This window comes from Neopelma chrysocephalum, unplaced genomic scaffold, assembly GCF_003984885.1.
Source record: "Neopelma chrysocephalum unplaced genomic scaffold, ASM398488v2 Primary Assembly neopelma1_25, whole genome shotgun sequence".
Taxonomy (NCBI): Eukaryota; Metazoa; Chordata; class Aves; order Passeriformes; family Pipridae; genus Neopelma; species Neopelma chrysocephalum.
In genome coordinates, this window is record NW_020897694.1 from 20,263,411 (window position 1) to 20,284,370 (window position 20,960).

General features: G+C 35.4%; 1 protein-coding gene and 1 long non-coding RNA gene across 2 annotated transcripts; both read right to left on the minus strand.

Moving 5' to 3' along the window:
* Positions 1-1,761: 1,761 nt before the first annotated feature.
* LOC113963485 lies at positions 1,762-17,857 on the minus strand. Its single transcript, XR_003532835.1, has 3 exons — positions 17,846-17,857; positions 13,600-13,609; positions 1,762-1,838 (listed from the first exon to the last, which is right to left on the minus strand). It is a non-coding gene; the product is annotated as an uncharacterized LOC113963485 (long non-coding RNA).
* Positions 6,838-13,461, minus strand: SLITRK6 (SLIT and NTRK like family member 6). The gene is made up of 2 exons (XM_027674621.1): positions 12,929-13,461; positions 6,838-9,742 (listed from the first exon to the last, which is right to left on the minus strand). Exon 2 carries the CDS (start codon positions 9,725-9,727, stop codon positions 7,205-7,207), a length of 2,523 nt encoding a protein of 840 aa, XP_027530422.1. The 5' UTR covers positions 9,728-9,742; positions 12,929-13,461; the 3' UTR covers positions 6,838-7,204.
* Positions 17,858-20,960: the final 3,103 nt, after the last annotated feature.

A 20,960-nucleotide genomic window follows, 5' to 3' on the forward strand; every position in this document is an offset into this window, starting at 1 on the left:
GAAAAAACAGATACATGCCTTTCACTTTTTCAGGAGACCGTGTCATGGGAATCTTTGGAATAGTTTTTGTGATGTACTTTTGTTAACATATGGTCAAGCCTTACAGTTAAGAAAAGTCACTGGTCTTGACTACTTCCAGCTCATGCTGTCTGGAAAACAATTTGGTGCAACAACACCCTAACGCATCTCCAAGTACTTTTTTTCTATACATATATCTGTGCAAACAAAACCATAGATTCTTAATATGCTGTTGCATAAGTCCATTTCCAAAAAGATATAACTCCTTAGCTTTAATGGCCTTTGAATCAAGACATTAATCAAAAAATCAGGGGCCATTTTTTCCTTTACAAGATTGCTTTCATATAGAAAAATAATAAAGCTTCTGTATATTCTGTAGTCTTTTTTAATGAATAAAGAGTCATGGAATCTGAGCCTGCAAGAAGTCCAACTTCAGGTGACATTTCAGTACTTAGAACCTATAATAAACAATTACTTTAGAATCTATAGAACATGATTCAGCCCTCATAATATCATGTATGACAGCATGAAGATAGTTATCCTCAGCACAACATTTCCCTTCAGGAAATCTGAATACATGAGTGGTCCATAGACAGGAATGCCACCTCCCATCCATCTCTCCGGAAATAATATATTACTTACACACACCTGTGTAACATGAGGCAGTTAAAATCTCCAGATCTTAATCTTCATTTCTTTATTAACTCATGGAAATACTTACCTTTTGTGAACAGTGGCATCTAAAAATCTACATTTTTGATTTAGTAATGTTTTACATTCAGCCTTAAGCCATATGATACATTGCTGTGGAACACTGAATGAAAGAAACAATCTGTCCTTAACTGTTGCTCAAGAACCTTTCCTCTGTAAAATATGACAGGGGTTTCTTTCTGTCCTCCAGCCCAAAAATCCAGGGTGTCTGGATTCCTATAAACTAGCCCAGAATCAGCAGCCTGTAACCTTGCATCTTATTAAGTTTCATAAAAATTTCAGATATCTCTGGGGTCTGATCTAGCAGATATATTCAAAGGATATTTGACACACAAGCTCTTTTTAAAAGTGCAGTGGCAACAACCTTCCACTTAAAAAGAACATGATTGCATAGACTACTAGTTAGGCCAAACCTTTCTGTTTTACATGTCATATGAACTGTATGAACATCCTATGCCACAGGGATGGGAATCCATAATATTCTACTCCCCAAACAGGGTTTATAACGAAGATACCAAAGAATTCATCTTGTTTGGTCTCCTTGGCCAAGAAATATGCTTTTTTTTGGTTTGGTTTTGGTTTTTTTTTCACAATACACAGTTTGAGCAGGGAAAACTGAGAGGAAGTAGCAGATTATATTTGAAAGTATAATTTTTGTTGATAAGTCTTAGAATGGAACCATTTAATATGTACTTACCCAAATACATGTCATCATGGAAGTGTTGTGTTGGCTTAGGATTTTGAAAAATACAAAAATGCTGAGATGCCTCTTAATTTGAAACTAAAAATAGTAGTAACTTTTTGAACTTATAAAATTAATGTCATAGTTTATTTTAAAATGTAAGTTTATGCTAGCATTCCATAGGATTTCTTCATATATAAAACGTTTCAGACTTCTTTCTATTTGAAAAATTAATTATGTACGCTTCTGTAGTTTATTTAGCAAATAATCACTGGAAGATTTTTAAAATAAAAACTGGAAGAATTTTTAAAATTCTTAACTTGTTAAAAAAATTATCTGAAAATGAAATAGTCTGGATGAAATGTTCTACAAAAACAAACAGCCAAAGTTACAATAAATAACATTTGTCCTTGAAATATTTCCACTTCTTTTCTGTACTCAACAATTCCAAAGCACAAACTAAAAGTAATAATCTAGGAAAAGTAGTCTTACCAGTACTAATACATGAAACATACTGTGAATGTTTTGAAGTTAATGTCTTAGAACATGAAACTTTGGTAAATATTTTATGAAATGTGCTGTGCATATGTACTTGCACTCCATCTTGATGAAGCTGAATAAATAACAAAAAATTCTTCATCACATCCTGCTTTCATAGAGCTGAACAGCATCTGGCCTTTTATTTTATTCCTCAAGGTTAGCTGCTTTCCATTAGACTGTGGCTCTTTAGAATTTGTTCTGTTGTGTCAAAAAACCAAAGCTGACTCTTAGGAGATGTGCAAGAAAGAAAACACCATGCTTTATCTTCTCAATATGGCAATTATCTTCCCCATATTGGTTCCAGCTACAGTTCACTTGTGTTTCAAGGAACAGAAACATTAGCTCCTCAAACAACAATTACATAAGCTTCAGAAAATCAAAAAAGGGACAATCTTTTGACTTATAATACAAGATCATCTTTCCTGTCTCGCATCCCAGAGGGTGCACCAATCATCAAGTCTCAGAGGAACTGATCGCTGAAGGCAATATACACACTGCAAAACTTCTCCAAGGAGTAATTTCAATTGCAACAGTAGATTATAATGTCAGAGGGCTGTCTACAGCTGAGCCTGAAGTTCATTAATGGAAATGCAGGTGTTCTGTGTTAGGGAGCACAGGAGAAGACAAACGTGTCAGTCCTACCAAAATTTCTCAACTGATCTTTTGAATTTAGGCGAGTGTTTGGTTGGGGTTTTTTATCTCATGATGATTTCAGTATATCTACATGAAACTTGCAGACTTTTGGTGCAACTGATAAAGTATATTGCTGTAGACAATGGCATCCTCAGAATGATAATCCAGAATCCCTTCTGATGACGATTTTGAAATCCTGTCTCCATTTTCCCCTTGCCACTATTACTTTATCCTGTGAAATAATGTCTTATTTGTGGTAAATAACCTTTTTTATTAACACACCAGAAATTGAACTTTTTAAGATGGTTTCCCATCCTGGTCAAACTTATTTGTTTCACTTTAGCATAGTATAAAACTAGTAATCTCTGTGTAGGTAAGTGGAACGTGGCATACATCTTCTATTTGGGGTCAAACAAGGAACATTTTGGTCATGCAAAGGGAGGCAAAACCTGATCCTCAAATTGCAATCAGAGAAACAATGACTGTGTGTTAAAAGGTTTTGGTTTCGAATCTGCTAGGTTTGACACATTACTGCCAATAAGAACTAGAATATAATTACAGAAAGGTTGATCTGTCACTCTAATAGATAAGTATATGTAAAAATATTAGGCCATTTCTGAATAGACAAATACCCTAATTTATGTGCGAATTTAGAGGTTTTGCTGGATAGGGATTTTGGGGTGTGGTGTTGGGATTTATTTCTGTTCAGAAGCTTGGAGAGGCATCACTTGCAGGCAATATAATCAAGTATTAGTACTAAAACTCTGTGTGAAAATTACCTGTAGTGGGAAGAAAAAGAAGGAGAAATGCATTTGTCTTCTATGAATTTGATGAGAGCAGCTTAAAATAAGGAAGCACAATAAATTGTTTTAATACATTTATTTAGGAAACAGGTCTCTAGTGTTACTTAATATATTTTCTTCACTGAAATGTGAGGCGAAAAATGGTAGTGTTGGTTACCTCGAGGTGCCCTAGCAACAATAACATAGCTGCCACCTACAGCAGTGTGCTTGACGAAGCACTGTTCTCACACTCAATTAAGCTATCATGTTGACAGGAGAGAAATGGATCCACTTTGTTGCAGACTGTCAAACATGCTTTGCCTTCCAACCTCCATTATTCTATCTAAGTAAAATATATCAAACCACTTAACTGTGCCTGTCACTGGGAAAAAAATAAAATAAAATATGAGAATAGTTTTAACAAGGAAAGTTCTGAATACCCTTCCCAACTTTCTGCAAAAATTAGTAATATTACAGACACATTTCCAATTGTTATAATGAAAAAGTTCCAAGGAACTTTCAGAAAGAGATATTGCATCCCTCTTTCTTATGTGTTGCCTTTCTTATATCATAATTTTATTTTTATCAGCAGATACTGATTTTCTTCTGCTGAAGTATAATCATATAAGGTCAAAATTTTGTCCTTTTTTGTTATTGCAATATAAAGTTTCCTCAAAGCTAGAAAAAGCACTGTATGAATGTAAGGCTATAGGCAGATTCCTCTCTCCTCATTATACAAACTCTCATTACATGGCAGTCCTGTTGGGACTGATGGTAGGAAAGTGGACAGAGAGCCACATTCTAGTGATTCCTGGATACTGCCAAACCGCTTGTGGTGTTACAGACTGCCACAGAGCACAGTTGCCCTTATGTGATGAAAGGCATGAAATTCCCTGCTGAAGGAAAGCTAAACGGTAAAGGTCTCTTTAATCCTGCTGAGCAATGCTCTGATACAGTTGTGTTACTGACTTGCTTTGACATTAATTTAGCTCACTCTTCTTTCTGATGCTTTGAGACTGCAACAAAGAAGAATGTTTTGCCACACAGTTGTCCTCAACATTCTGCCAAGTAACTGTTAGCAGCTAAGCAAAGTGACATCTGTGCATGTGGCAATTGTCTTTAGTCTGAAGCTATTTCTCTTAAATCTAAGCCTGAGGGCTTGAATCATCATTTCCCTGCATCTTGCCAATTGCAGGGTGTTATTTTTGCACCCATTTTTTGTTTGGAAATAACTACTGAAATGAAAGACACTGAAAAAATAAACTCTTTATCAAGTAGCATTTATATTTTTATTCTGATTTTTTTCCTCTACACTAATTTGAGCTCTCTGAGAATTTGAAAAAGTACAATTTAAGGGGTCTGATTCAGTATTCAAGGCTTTCTAGCATTACTACCATTGAATTAATTCAATTTTTCATTCCATCCTAATTATTCAAAAGAATAAATTTACTTGAATTTTTTTCCTCTGTGAGAGTAATTTACTTAACTAGAGACATCTAGTGTCATTTTGATGCTCTAAGCCATCCCACCTGGGCTCCAGCTGCTCCTCCAGATCCAGAAACGGGTTTCCATAGGTTCTATGGCAGGTCTGTGAAACCCATTCATGTCTTGAAAATTCAAGTACATCTAAAATAACACTAGATAACTAAGTTAATGCAAAGTTATTGTAGATGCATTTTCCCTTGTCTCACCCACAAGTAATACTTAGCTGCACAAGTAATACTTAGCATTGTCTCTACTTGTCCAGAATAAAGATAACAATGAAACAAATATGTGGTCACCACATTTACTCTTCCTAATCCTGCAAAATAGACAGGCTTTCTGAATAACTTATTCTCATATATAGAAAGATGAAACAATACTTATTCTCTAATAACTGAAATTTTGATTTTTGTAAACCAACAAGTTTGACCTCCATAACAAACAGAGGATACCTCAAAAATAATAAGAAAGTTGATTTGTTAACAGAGACAACATGTGGTCAGATCTTCAAGTTGCAGAAATTAGTATAGCACCATAAAAGTTGTTATCTCTTGCAAATTTGAAAAAAAAATGAGAATCTGACTTCCATTTATAGTGTAAGAAATTTGTCTGTCAGAAACTTATGTACAAAGAATATGAAGAACTCACTTTTGTATATACAAATAGGTAAGACATGAACAGTAATATGAACTAAAGAATATATCTTTTTACTTTGAGTAAAGACTTCAATGCTAAATTTAGCATAATATGCAGACATGTAGTAATAAAGCTGATCTTTCACTTTACAATTGAGAATTAGAAAAAAGAATCATGCATAGTCAGTTTACAAAAGATTTGCTTAGAGGAAGATAAATGCAGGTCAGAAATTTTCTTTTGGCATCATGTCAGTCATGCACAGAGATTGAATGGCCTTACTGCACTCAGGATAAGATGCTTCTGTCCACATGTCAAGAGTGAGAAGCATTGTGTTTAATTCCCAAATAGTTTTAAACTTGTGCATGCAGAAGTTGCTGCCTTCTATAAAAAGTGACCTTTAAGAAAAAGACATTTTAAAAAATCTTTATTTCCTTTTCATTAACAGGGAAAAGTTCCTTGATAAGCTTGAAAAGCCTCCAGGAATAAGCTTTTTCTTTTCTTGTGAGTTGGAGGAAAAAAAAAATACAAAATTATACAGAATAAATAGTAAATATAAATCTAGCAAGAATTCATTGCAAAAATAAACCTGCAGTGTTCTATGTTTTTTTAACTTATTTTCCCCACAACACTTTATTTTCTTCTAATTTCAGAAAATATATTTTTGTACAAATAACTAAATATTATTATTCTTCCTCATGTGTGTGTATTGTTGCAGTTATTCTGTCTGAGTGTTGCTTTTGGGTAGGGTAGGAAAGGACCTGTATTTGCACTTGGAAGTTCCTAGACACAGCAAACTCATTTTCTCCAAGAATATTTAAACCAGCACAGAAGTTATTTATATACATGTGTGTATATATATAAAAAATCAAACTTATTAAACACAGTAACATATTTACAGCTGATTCTCAGTAGCCTTTCAAATTGCCCAGGATTATGAGTTGAAACACCAGTGATGCACAATATTTTATAGCAGCAGATCAAGAAAAGATTGTCCAAACTTAAGTAAAGCTATCAGATAGAGAAAGTAGCAAAAGGCTTGCTTTTTCTTCGTTGAAGACGTTGGATAAACATAATTACATATTTTTCCTTCCACATATGATACAGAATGCACATGATGAAGTTTTGTGTAAAATACTTAAATATTTGCAGGCTCTGGGTGCACACACAAAAATATTTTATCTTTTTTTCTTTTTAATTGACATTTAGTATGAAAACATTTCAACTCCTGTCATATTTATTGTAAGGGTATTTTAGGTGTAGTTGTAGACAGTGGTCGTGTATGCAGTGCATGTACTAACCTAACAAATATACTCTAGCCATATAAATACAAACACAAGTATTGGGGTTTTTTGGGTTTTTTTAAGGAATCTAATTAAATGTGGGGTAAAAAAAGAAAGAGTAAAGGTAATGAATATTTTTCCATAGATTGGGTACAGAATGGAATGCCATACACACCTTTTCAAAGTTATAAGGAATATTGCAATAAGCAATCTTCCTCCCACAGTTCAATCACACAAAATTCACGTTTAATTTGAGGTGACACATATTTCCTGCGCACAATCCCATGGCTTCCCACAGTGATCCCTGAGTTTTTCTTTGCTAGGATTACTGCTGTGCTTAAGTTCTGACTGTTGACATATTATAAGGCACTTTTATTTACAATGGTTCCAACTTAAAATAGAATTACAGAAATTCGGCCCCAGCCCAAAATATTATCACTTCATGTTTGTTGCTCCAGGACTTCCAGGTAGTCAGGCTCAGCATGTAAGTTAGCCTTGAGTTCAAAATACTCATTTTTAGTTTGTTCTAGAAAAACCTTTCTTGGCCTGGAGTACATGAGCGTCTCCATTAGCTTCAGCTCTTCATGTGCTCCAGGATAATGAACTTCCATGTCAGGCTGGAGCTGGACAATGTTTTTTCTTAGGTACTCTGTGATCCCTAGTTGCTGGAGTTCTCTCTCTTTTTCAAGAATGTTTCTATACAAGCAGCTAGCATCCTGAAAAGACAGAAATTCAGCAGATTGATCTGTAGCCTTATATTTGACATTTGGACCTGTAAGCGGCGAACTGTTCTCTCTTTCCAGGAGACTTCGGCGAAGATATTTGGAATCATTAGCTTCCTTCTCACTTCCCTCCTCCTGTTGTTGCTCAGTATGCTTGGGGCTGAAGGATGGGCTGCGGTAGACCTGAACCATGGGGGTAACCATACGTTGCTCATAGAGAGTTGCAGCTGGGCGCTCTGTTGTGTGGTGTGTTGTCTTATGCCCGTACATGCTGTATTGCAGGTGAACCGGGCTACTGTCCCTCATTTGCTCATCCACCTGTTTCTTTTTGCACCTTCGTCGCCGATGCAGAACAAGAACAACTATTCCTGCTGCGCAAAATACAATAGTTATAAACACAATGAGCAGTCCTAATATTAGAACAGAAAGTGGGACAGCATCTGTAAGGGACCGCAGGATGGTATCTGCAGTGTTGGCAGTAGGAGAAGAAGTTGTCACAACTACAAAACTAGCATGAGTTGGTAGGGCAGGGTTGTTTATTAAACCTGGACACAAGACTTCACTGTTTAGGGATTTTAATTCCTTTTTTGCTAGATGCCCTGGAGATTTACAAAAAATATCACCCATCATGGTATTCTTACTCAGTTTTTGTATCCATTTTTGCAGCCCAACTGAATCACAGGTACAGTCCCAAGGGTTGTCTTCAAGTTCAATTTGCACCAGCATATCCAGCTCATCCAAGACATTGCTCACAGGCAAATGAGCAAATTGGTTTGTTTTCAGATTTAATCTAGTAAGGGGAATACCTGAAAAGATATGGGGTGGCAAAGCCTGCAGAAGGTTGTTATTTAAGTACAGGACTTTCAGTTTTGGCATTGCATTAAATGTCCCTGGCAAAACTTCTTTGATGGCATTATATTCAAGGTACAAGTACTCAAGGTGCTGAAGACCAAGAAAAAGATTCTGGCTTAACTTTGTAAGATGATTGCCATTGAGATATAATTTCTGTAGTCTAGTCAGATTCATAAAGGAACCTTCCTCAAGGATTTCAATGCGATTATTCCCCAGGTGAAGCATTTCCAGGCTGGTATAGTCCACCAGATCTGATTTCAGTAATGTCTGAATAATGTTTCCAGCTAGAATAAGCTTTTTAGGATTTGAAGGAGGGGGTCCTAAATCAGACAGACTTTCAATATTTCGCTCCTGGCAGTGCATAAGAACTCCTGAGAGCATATGGCTGGTGCAGTGACAGGGGACAGGGCAAGAGATTCCTGGAAACGAAGTAGGCTTTGAAGTGTGAAGCACTAAACTTGGTTCTTTAGTAGGAGCTTTCAGAAGAGGAATCACCTTAGTCGATAGGTGACTATCACTGATAGAGGTGGTTACAACCAGGGGCAGTGACCCTGAAGGATCTTCCAGTTCATTGACAGGATGAGTGGGACAAAGTGATTCTTTTTTCAACCGGCTTAAGATGCTGCCTTTAATAACTGAAGGACTATTGCATACAATATCACCTATTATTGACTGAGGAGGCATGTTTTCTAGCCATATCTTCAGCTGCAACAAATCACAGTTACAGACCCATTTATTGTCTTCCAGCTGAAGGTCTAGTATTCTACCAATGTGTTCCAAAAGGCCAACATAGGGCAGTGTCTGTAACTGGTTTCCACGCAGATCTAAATGGGTCAATGGCACAAAACGAAATATGTTTGGAGGAAGAGACTCAATGGCATTGTCATTCAAAATAAGCACTTTAAGCCTGTTGAGCTTGCTAAAGGCACTTGCTTCAATCACTGTGATGAAATTGTTGTCTGCTTGAAGAAACTCCAAATTTTCCAATCCATTAAATGTATCTTCTTTAAGTGTTTCTAAAGAATTGTGATTGATATGAAGTTGTTTAAGAAGGCTGAGACCATTGAAAGCCCCAGGCTCAATATCTGCAATATTGTTAAAACCAAGATGTAGAGAGATAGCATTAACAAGGCCAGCAAAATCATTCATGTGTAACATACTCAGGCCATTGTTTAACAGATTAAGATGGAAAGGCCGTGATGGTGGGACATTTATTTCTGATACCGTCTTGATGCCTCTTTCATCACAGTTTATAATAATGGTATCATCCTTTTCTTCACAGGAACACAGACTCTGACAAGATCCTCTGGCTGAAGAAAAAGAAGACTGTGACTGGAAAGGATCAGATGCAACCACAACTGAATATAGAATAAAAATCCAAAGCTTCATCTTGTCCAGCAGATTCTAATAAAAAACATAAAAAGAAAAAAAAAAAGGAAAAGTAATAGAGTCATGATTTCACAAGGTTTGGGTTGTGGGTTTTTTTCCCTGGGGCAAGAGAGAGAAAAAGTATTCCTAATGCTTGTCATTGAGGTACCCCATCTTGTAAACAATATTATGTTATGCAAAGCAATTGAATTATTTTCTAATATAAGAATATATATTTAGTTTAATGTACTGAATCGATAAACAGTCATAAGAGGAGATAATCAGGAGTGTGTTCTCTTATTTATATACTATACAGACCTTCAGTGGACAGCAGTAATAAGTTACTGTTCCAAGAAACTTATATAGAAACTAATATAATATTTTGGATCATTGCTTTGGGTCACCAAAGCACTGCAAATTTTAAGAGTACCTTGCTAAGCTTAACTTAATGTTATCCAGCTGCTGATGAGAAGAAATAAGATTTAGTTTGGTTCAACAATGTGTTGTGAACACAAACCCATTCAGTCAGGATACAGGGAATTTCCTTTGGTTCTGCATTATGTATGGAAATCAAAATGCATTTCCTCTGCAGTCCTTGTACCCACAAACTCAAAAGGAAGTAGAAAAAATAATCATTTTTCTTTACTTAAATTTTAATGCATATATTGTTGTTTGCAAATATTTAGTGAAAGAGGGACCACAACACATAGTCACGTAACGTTTGCATATAATATACACATAAAAAAAATTGTATACACAATTAAAGAAAAAAGAAGAGAGAACTGGCAATGTAGTACATGTCAGAAGAAACAAGTAAGCAAGGACAAATTTGTTTTGAAATTAATATTAGACTCCTTCTGATTATTATAAACATCAATTATCACAAAAGTTCTGAAATGTATATGGAACTGACTGTGCTTTAAAATTAAAAATTATCACCAGTGTCACCCATATGATATGTAATATGATTATTACCTTTCAAGCTGATCTTGAACTTTGCAATACCTGGTAAATGCATCATTACAATACAACTATGGAGTCACAAATGAAATTTAGATGTTTAAAGCAATCACTTATAATTGGTTTGAACTAACTTGTGCTACACTCCATTAAAAGATTCTCTGTTTCTTTCTGTCAAGGCTGCCAATTAGCAAGAACAATAGTAACTCTTGATATATGACGTAGAGTGAAATCACTGTTTATAATCTTTAATTAAATATTTACACATATCCTAAAAATTAAAAAAAAAATTAAAAAATCTTAAAAGGGAATGGATGATTTATAAATCAGTAACTTTTATGGGCTGTGATATTTATTTGAGGATTCTCAAGGAATCTATCTAAGCAGGATTCTTAAGTAATCCATCTAATAAATGTAAGTTGATCTTTCCAGCTAAGCTATTGAAACACTGAGTACAGAATATCACTACACAACCAGTTGTGTTAATTTCTGAAAGATCAGAACTTTTTACGAGGATCAATTCAGTTACATGCCTGAATATTCTTTTAGTGTGGCCACATGATTTGGCATCTCATCAATCCATATTTTAATTATCATATACCTTGATTACTGGAGACAACATTTCTCAAGGCTTCCCTGAGAACAGATTGCAAAGATTTACACATGCAGGCATTTAAATGCTGTGGCATGAGTATTACATACACACATACAGAAGGAACAACAGCTAATGTATGCACAGTGAATTATGTTTTTCTCCATTAGTAGCTCCTGATAAGTGAGAGTAGAAGCATGAGTTTAGAAGTTGCAAGTGCAATTCATAGTGTGAGAAAGTGTCCCTAAAAATAATCTGGTTGCCTATGTTTAATATATATGCCTTTAAGTCTCTTTTCCTAAGAAGTATTGGATAAGACACAACATGTCAAGATGTTATTTTGAAGTATGCAGAATAATTCCAGGATCATATTATGCTAGAGATTTATTTTTGCTTTACATGTATCACTACCCTTCCCAGTGACCCACGGTAAAAAACATAAGCTCTAGACACAGATGCCAGCTTCAAACCAAATGTATAACTAATTCAACTTTATTTCTGTACTTTTCTCATCAGAAATTCCAGCGTCAACCTGCATCAAATTCAAACTGCACTTATAAAGTCCCTGAGCAAAATTAAATCAAAAGAAAAAAATAATAACCTGAAAGGCATGTTGCATTGTAGTGCATTTTGAGAAATTAGGTTATAAAAATGAAAGCCCTCCTCTCAGAGATGAAAGTAACAACATTTGTAACCAATTGGAAAACATTCGCATTTTAATCATCGTCATACTTTTGTGAGCAGCCAGAACTCTCACACACACATATACACACAATAAAAATTAATAGGAAGGTTGTATTCTTTTTTCCTCTTTCCCAGCTTTTTTTCTTTTTCTGAACACTCAGAAATATGTAATGAAGTTCTCAGTGGGCTACTATTGTAAAATAAAAACTCCTTTCAAATAATAGATGATTAGCATTTAACTGAAAGAATTCAGAATAAAATAAAATTTAATTTAGAATTCTTGACAAAGCTGACCTTTTTTTATTCTACGTGGTGAAGTTTTTCAGAAAGTTCTACATGGTAACATAAGCTTTTTTTCATTTTATCTGCTTTCATCTAAGTCACTGCTGACTGCATACTGTAACTAAGGTCTGTAGGAATTCTAGAAGACTAAAAAATGTCATAGTCTTTTCTATGAGGCAAAGTTGAATACTTTCAGAAGTAGTCACCTTACAGCAAAGACATCACATGCTTGATAAGTAATAATTTATGTGTTTTTACAACATTGAAATAGTTTGTTTCATTTGTTGGGTTTTATTTGTTAGTTTGTTTTAACTCAGCTATTTAAAAAATGTATGCTGAAGATTTTCAAAGCCTCAAGCTAAGAATTGGTAATTTATGAAAGCCTTCAGGATTGTTTATTAAATTCTGAAGGGAATCACAGTCAGATGATGCATTTAAGACCACTCTTGCACTTGAGGAAATAAAAACAAACACCCATTTCTCTTCCCTCAAGGGATTCGAAAACAGCGTTTCCTTAATACACACATTCTCCACAGTTAGCAGTTTGAATAAACGTGCCTGGCAAACTGTTTAAAATACCATACAAATTGCCATGCTTTAATATAAAAGTTATACAAAGTCATGAAGAAAAATAAATTCAACTTGCACTGAGAAATTAAATTCTCATGTGCTAAGCTAATTAAGTAAACTGGAATCTTTCTTACCTGTACAGCAGTAACACTCCCTGAAACACTCAGCAATGCACAGTTGGAGCGGCTGCTTCAATGCAATGTAAATTTTCCCAGTGAAAAATGCACACTTTCTTCCAAGTTTCACTTTGCTGCAAGCTCTAGTAATACTACAGTAAGTTAAAATCCTTGTTCAGAAGACAAAGTACAAAGCATTCAACTGAAAAAATCTTCTAGGCAGCCATGCACATCAGACCATCCTGTAAGCAGTTGTCCTTTTTCCTCAATTAAAATTCACAGCATACTTCACAGCTAGGCTGACTTTTCTGCATATAGTTAACTGTTTGCAAGCATTTGGATGCAGTAAATAAACAAGATGCTCAGCAGAGCTTGACTTGATCACTTTGTTTGTCAGATTTTTAAATGCAAGCTGCTCCTGTGTTCTCTCTGTTCTTTCTAGTCTTTCCTGTTAGCTCAGTTTGTTATTAGTCAGATTGCCAGGGGCTGGGAGGTAGGCGTAAATAAAGAGACTTCTTGGCTTTTGACTCAGCCTTTAAGCCCTTCCCCACCAGAGAGCTTTAATCTGCCAATGTCATTTAATACAAGATACAGCTCCACCTTGAGACAGATCAGCTCCTCCTCCTCCTGCAGTTTCTCTCACCTCCTTTTTCCCTTATCTAAGTGAAGCTCGGAAACTAAAATTCAACTAAATATCTTCTAGATTCCTTAAAGACTGTTAATGACTGATTTTGCAAAGCAACATACATCCACTACAGCTTTTGCTGTTTGTTCTCTTCGGTAGATCTTGCATTTGATTTGTATCTGCAAATGCTTGCCTTAGAAACCTTAAAGCATTCCAACCCAAATACAATCCACAAAACACACCACAAGGGAAACCCTGTCCTCTGGAAAATACGTCTATCACATTGAAGTGCAGAATTATTCAAGTATATAAATGAGATAGTAAAGCTCTCAATCCAGTCCGCTCAATGTGACTGGGATAGGGGTGAGTATCTACAGTTTTACATACTTTATTTCTCAAAAAGAATAAAAACAAATTGTGGAATATTAGTGCTTATGCTTGCACAGCAACTACCATCAGTCCTTTTTAATACTGTCCATCTTGTTCTGTAGGAAGAAGACTGGGTTGATTGTAATAGTCTGTTTTACAGATGTTGGTACAGTGTGTTGGTATCAGTCCATGTGAGATTGTATTGCATTTGCATGAAACATTGCTTTGATAAAAAAAGGTCTGGTTTGGGGGAGGACATTTTTAAAGGCATGTATCATGCTGGAAGTATTATTTTCTTTGTGCTCATAAACAAGAAATTAGCAGATACAGTAGGGCGACATGAAAATGTTTATTCTATGCAAGGAAAATTTTCTTTATCCCTCTTGCACTGCAAGGGGTGGTTTTATAAGCTGCAAATGCTTCTTGCTTGTTCATCCCACTGTCACAGAGCCACAAAACCTTCAGGTGAGCAACAATAGGTCTGGTGCTCTGGTGTAGTTACCCTCTAGAACATACCATTTCTGCTTTGTTCTTGTTCTGTCTTAGATTACTTGACAGATTGTTTACTACAGCCTCCAACCAGTCAGATTCCCATTACTGTTTTTGTACAGATAGCTCTCTAGATGGCCTTATTGTCTTTTGAAGGGGTATTGTAATGTTCTGTTCCATTTGATGAAGGCTATCAAGATCTTGTCCTATACTTATATCCACACACATAGACATAAATATTTATATATAGGCATATGCACATACATCTTATTAGAATGAGTTCCTCAGTACCTAATATTGCAAAGATAAAATATGAAATATAGTAAAATAATAAAAAAAATATGAAACACTATTTTTAATGAACCTTGCCACTCTATCTAGACTTGCAGACATTTTAAGGCTCAGAGGTTCTCAGCTATCTGTGACCAGCTAAATAAGTAATTATGTTCTTTGTTAATTTTGAATTTATGAATTTTAAGTCATATTATTTCTAATTTTTACAGGATATTTTACAAGTCTTTACACTTCACTTGTGGTTGGCTGTTTGAGATGGAGAATATCTGTATATAGAGGCATTCACACCAGAAGTGAAAACAACATCATTCTTTTCTTTTCAGGTGACATCCACAAGAATAAAACCTGATCACAAAAATATTTCCAGAAATCAACTTCTAAAAATAGAACAGCATTTCCTAACCTAACCGTACAGAATTAAAAATCAATGAGAATATTTATCAATATTTCTCTTTCCAAAACCTTCATATTTACCAGGTTTATTAAAATATGGCTAATGATTGTCTTTCTACCACAATTTTATGAATCATTAAGCAGATTATTATAAAGAATGGACATGCATGTCATGGACAGTGTTGAACTGACGGAGAGTTTGCATCTTGCACTTCAAATATTTGCCTTTATCAATTACTCTGACAATTTTAAATTTTGTGAAGCTTTAGAAATAAAATCTGAAACTGTCAGAGTTAGTTACTTCCAAAAAAGGCCTTGAGCTTCTATGTCATTCCTCTTTACCCTTTCAAAAAGGACTGCATCTCCATAGACCAGAAATGAGACCATACTCATATAACTATATATATATAGTGCAGATTTCTCGTTCAGTGAGTTTTTCTTGTCAATACAAGGTGTTGAGAAATTTCAATTTTCTTAAGCATGTAAATCTTGTATTAAAACCTTAAAAAAGAATGTTCTAATATTGGGTACCATGTTTTATTGAATTCTGTGTTATATGGTAAGCTGTGCAGGTTTCTTTACCTGTATAAATCTGAGAGGAAACATCTGATCCTGGATTATGTAATTTGTAAAGTTTGATATGGCCATAAAATGTCCCTGCAGACTCTCACTGAATCTATTGTTTTTTTCTGAGCAATACATCCCCTCTGTTCAGGAAAATTCTGAACACTACAGGGACACCCATAAGAAGCAGTGTAAAGGTCTCTCATACTCTTTCAGTCAAGACTCACTAATACTACATCTAGATTACTATGAAGAGTGTTCTCCATAAAAATGCTATTAATTTGCAATGTGGAAATTTGGCTTACAATTTACAGATTAGTCTTCCAAATGTGAATTTTCATGGTGGTCTACTCATTTATTTGTAATTTCAATGTTAAGAATATCAAGAGAAATAATAATTTTCATCTTCTATTTCAGTGGAAAGAAAAGGCCTCCTTCCCCATCATTCACAACTCGCCATCACTTCTCAGAATGCACGTGAGGAGCCATTGATTCAACACAAGATGTAGGAACCAAGTAATAAGTCCTCCCTTGCCTGCAAGGAGCTGCTAGTCCTTATCAACAACTCTTCATCTATATTTCTGGCAACATGAACCCTTTGAACTCTGAATAGGTACTGGTCTGAAAGCTTAAGATACCATACTGAAAGGAAATGTTTTCAGGGAACAACTAAGTAGCACTTAAAACTCATATATATAGTATACATGAAAATTGCATATAGAAGAACAGTCACCAAGGCTAAGACTTAACTAAGTAGGATCAGAGGACATGGCACATGCACATACACACGTATAAAACAAACAAAAAAAAACCCCATAATGTGACATAGCTATAATTATAGAAGCTACCAGTGACTACGATATTATTTAATTCAGATACAGAACACTTATTTTCCTCACAGAATTATTGTCCCTTTTTATGTACTGTGATAGGTCTTAATTCTGCTCTGAATACACTGTTTTTGTGGCTTTTTGCAGTCATGAACACATTGCAACTGTCAGTGCAGGTCAGGATTCCCCTCTAAAAGTCAGATGCAGGCTTAGGGGCTATTCTTCAAGAATTTAGTTTCATTTTTATATGAACCTTATTGAGAGACAATTCTCTGAAAAATCTCTGAAAAATATCTTCAATTTATAAGAAAACAATCAAGTTAAAGGAACAAATTTCTATTACCCTAATGCAGTTTCTAAGTACATTAACTTAGACCCATATATGCATGCCTAATATGCAAGTATACAAATTATAAAATCATGGAATCATAGAATGGTTTATGTTGGAAAGGACTTTAAAGATCATCTAGTTCCAATCCCCCTGCCATGAGTAGGGGCACCTTCCACTAGACCGGGTTGATCAAAGCCCTGTCCAACCTGGCATTGAACACTGCCAGGGATGGGGTATTCACAACTTCCCTAGGTGAATTGTACCAGTGCCTCACCACCCTCACAGTAAAGAAATTCTTCCTAACATCTAATCTAAACCTACCCGCCTTTAGTTTAAAGCCATTGCCCCTTGTCCTATCACTACATGCTCTTGTAAAAATTCCCTCTCCAGATTTCTTGTAGGCCCCCTTCAGGCATTGGAAAGCTGCTAGGGGGTCTCCTCAAACCTTCTCTTCATGCTGAACAGTTCCAAGTCTCTCAACCTGTCATTATAGGAGAGGTGCTCCAGCCCCGTAATCATCTATGTGGCTCTCCTCTAGACTCACTCCAACAAGTCCATGTTATTATGATGGGAGCCCCAGAGCTGTATGAAATGCTCCAAATCCTTCTCCTCAGGGTTGCTCTCAATACATTCGCCGTCCAGTCTGTATTTTTGTTTTGGATTGCCCTGACCCATATGCAGGAACTTGTTAAACTTTATGAAGTTTGCATTGGTCCACCTCTCAAGCCTGTCAAGGTCCTGCTAGAAGGAATCCCTTCCCTCCAGTGTGTTGACCATGTCACAAAACTTGGTGTCATTGGCAAACTTGCTGACAGTACACTAATGAGTGTAGTCCATGACACCAACAAAGATGTTAAACAGGATTGGTCCCAATACTGACCCCTGAGGGACACCGCTCAACACTGGTCTCCACTTAGACATCAAGCCGATGTCATTGCTCTTCCCTCATTCAACAATGCTGTAACCGCATCACAGAAGGCCACCAAAATTTTCAGGTATAATTTCCCCTTAGTAAAACCATGTTGGCTATAACCAATCACCTCTTCCTTTTCCACGTGCCTTAGCATAGATTCCATGAGGATCTACTCCATGATTTGTTGAGCGTAAGATTGAGACTGATCGACCTGTAGTTCACTGGGTCTTCTTCTACATATATATATAGCATTGTATGTATTGGTAATTACCATCATGCAAAAATCACATTCCCGGAAAGAAATTATTTCAAAGAAAGGCATATTGAAGTTAATGTTCTTTATATTTCATTTTTCACGTTAAAAAGTCATGTGGTCCTTTAAATGATCTGCTTTAGTGAAAAAAGCATTTTATCCTACTATACTTAACATCATGAGTCTAGCAAAATAGTGGATTCTTATTAGTTTAATAAAATATGCAATGGAAACAGATGAAACCAAAGTATTTTCTCTTGCATACTTCTTCTTTAATAATCCTGTTTTATTGTGCTAATCAGCTCATTGTAAATGTGTAAACATTTTTGTAATTTGCATTATTTCCTTCTTCAGTATCTGTGCAATAGGTCTTGAATCTTCTCTGAGTTTCTTTTTTTTTTACTATTGACAGAGAACTCCCAGTTCTGCATAATATAGGGAGAGTTTAATATCAAAGTTAAAGTCTCCTATCCTATTCTGAGATAATGCATCTTGTTGGTAAATTTTGGTGTTGGAGTGACAAAGGTTCTTTGATCTGAATCAACCTATCGGAACAGGTAGATTCTCCTTGCCTCTCCTCCTGAATTTGGTAATACTTGAACATCAATTAAAAAAATGCCTGTAGGTAACTGGTCTGTAGAGAACAAAAGTCACCTGAGTACGTGCCATCTTCAGTTACAATGAATCAGTTGCATATTTTTTAAAATGTACTTTGTTTGCCAATGGCACAAGAACACACACAAAGAAAATTGAGTCATGGTTTGGCATTGCACAGCATGCTAAGAGCGTAAAAAACTCTCTATTAATCGATTTGTACTCCTTTTATTAGTAATTTTTGCAAGCCCAGAAGCATTATTGTCCATTGCCCTTAATTACTGTAGGTTTAGACTGAGGTGATCCTCTCCACTATCACATAGGCATCTGAAACTTTTTTGAAGCTGAATGGAATAAAGTGTCTTTTTTCCATGTAGAAGAGAAAATCCAGCACAAAACCAACAAAATTTCCCTTGACTTCTTGGGACTTTTAATTCTGATTACTTTGAACTTCCAGCCAATATCATTTAAGGTATATTTCAATAAAATTTCATTTAAAAAAATACTTGCAAGTTTATATATGATATTTATGATTTACTTATTTTTTTTAAATGATATGTTACAGTCTGCCAATTAGTCGCCAAATGCACATCTAAGTAGTCAGCCTCAAATTATAGTTACAAATATTCCAAAAAAAGAATAGTCAGATTTCCTGGCTTTTATACCTGAGAGCATCTGACTGCCTAGCTCTCATAAAACTCTTAAAAAAAATCACCTCAGTACCAATAGCCAGTGCAATCCAAAGGTATAAGAATTGTGTAATGCTTTTTAAATAATGGGATATTTTTATCTTCTGTACCACACCTTTTTGAAAGCAAAATTGCTTGGTCTTCTGTTGCAAGGCTGGAGATTATAGAAATACACATACAGATGCTGTATGAGTTTTCAATTTACTTATGATGTTCTTTTTTAAAATTACAACTGAAATGTTCACAGTTCCAGATGAACTGTTAACTTTCAATTAATCTGACAATAATTTAAAAGTTTACTAGTAGCACACAAAAATGCAGACATGCTAATATGTCATAAGCTTTTTAAAGGAAAGGAAAAGAAGTAGAAATAATCTCTGAGTGTTCAGTAATCAATAATCAAAACAGGATAGTTTACATATGGGGGTTTTTTTGGTGTTACAAAATTACTATTCTTAGTCTTTCTCAATAAATATGAATAAGAAAACACGAAATATTGAAATTGCTGGGTAAAACCATTTTCTTTCCTTTTGTCTATGAATAATGCATTAATATTTAACATTAGTATCCTGTTAAACACAAATGAGTTTGTGCATGCTGACTACGCCTAAACCTATTCATGATAATGCGTGCCTGTGCCTAACCTAATTATACATTAAATGCTACTACTGTTCCACAAAATCCAGATAAAATGGATTATATCAGGCAACGTGGAAAAACACCCAAAGAGTAAAGCTTGCAGTAGTCATTCAAGTTTGATATTTTGCCAGATTGCAAATAACCAGAGCATTCAAATACTTTCTCTTGAGGGTACTATGCAAAATTCACAGACCCAACACAAGTCTAGTGAACTAATGAAAAAAGTTCTGCTTTGAAGGAGATTTTCTCTTCTTTCTGAGGATGCATATCCTTTACAGAGGCACTGACCTGTTTTATGAAGTCTAACTTTGAATATGTAATATAGGAACTGAAGCAAGTGAGACCCATGTCAAAGAATGCTCCTTGAATCTGTAAAGTCATAAGTGTTGTACAAGAGAGCAGTAGACCTTGACAGCTAGTAATATGCCCCTCACCACTCTAACTTCTCAGTACAGGATTGATGTGAGCTAATCTTCAGTCTAAAAGCACATTAGTTAAATCCAAGTTCATTGATCTATTGTCCTTTTTTTTTTAATGTGTGGACATATCAGGATTAATTTGTCTTGTCTACATTAAGATGCCAATCTTTGGAATGCACCACTCTGGAAGTCACTGTAATTTATTGAGTTATCTAAAACTTAGCCCTTTAATCCTAAGGTTCATCTGCCGGGGCCCAGGCTGTGTCTCACCTAAAAAATCCATTGCGCAGGCTGGAAAGGTAAAAAGACCTTTCCCCAAATCTTCGTTCGCGAAGATGGGCCATTATTATTATTATTATAAAACTTAGCAGGTAATAGTGCATGCTAGGTCTGCTTAGGATGGAGTCATTCTTCACAGCAATCTATAGTGTATAGTGCTACGTTTTAGATTTGTGACTAAATCAGTGTTGATTATATGACAGTGTTTTGACTACTTCTAAGAAGTACAGTGTAAAGGTTTCCTGTTCTTCCAACTCTGCCCCACCTTGTTCAAGTTGGGAGTAGGCAAGAGGTTGCAAAGGGACATAAGACAGCTGATCCAAACTGGCTAAAGAGATACACCATACCATATAGTGTGATGGTCAGCAA

What these genes read in the sequence shown, in the direction of transcription:
- SLITRK6 (XM_027674621.1), bottom strand. Translation starts at nt 9,727, where the DNA reads ATGAAGCTTTGGATTTTTATTCTATATTCAGTTGTGGTTGCATCTGAT.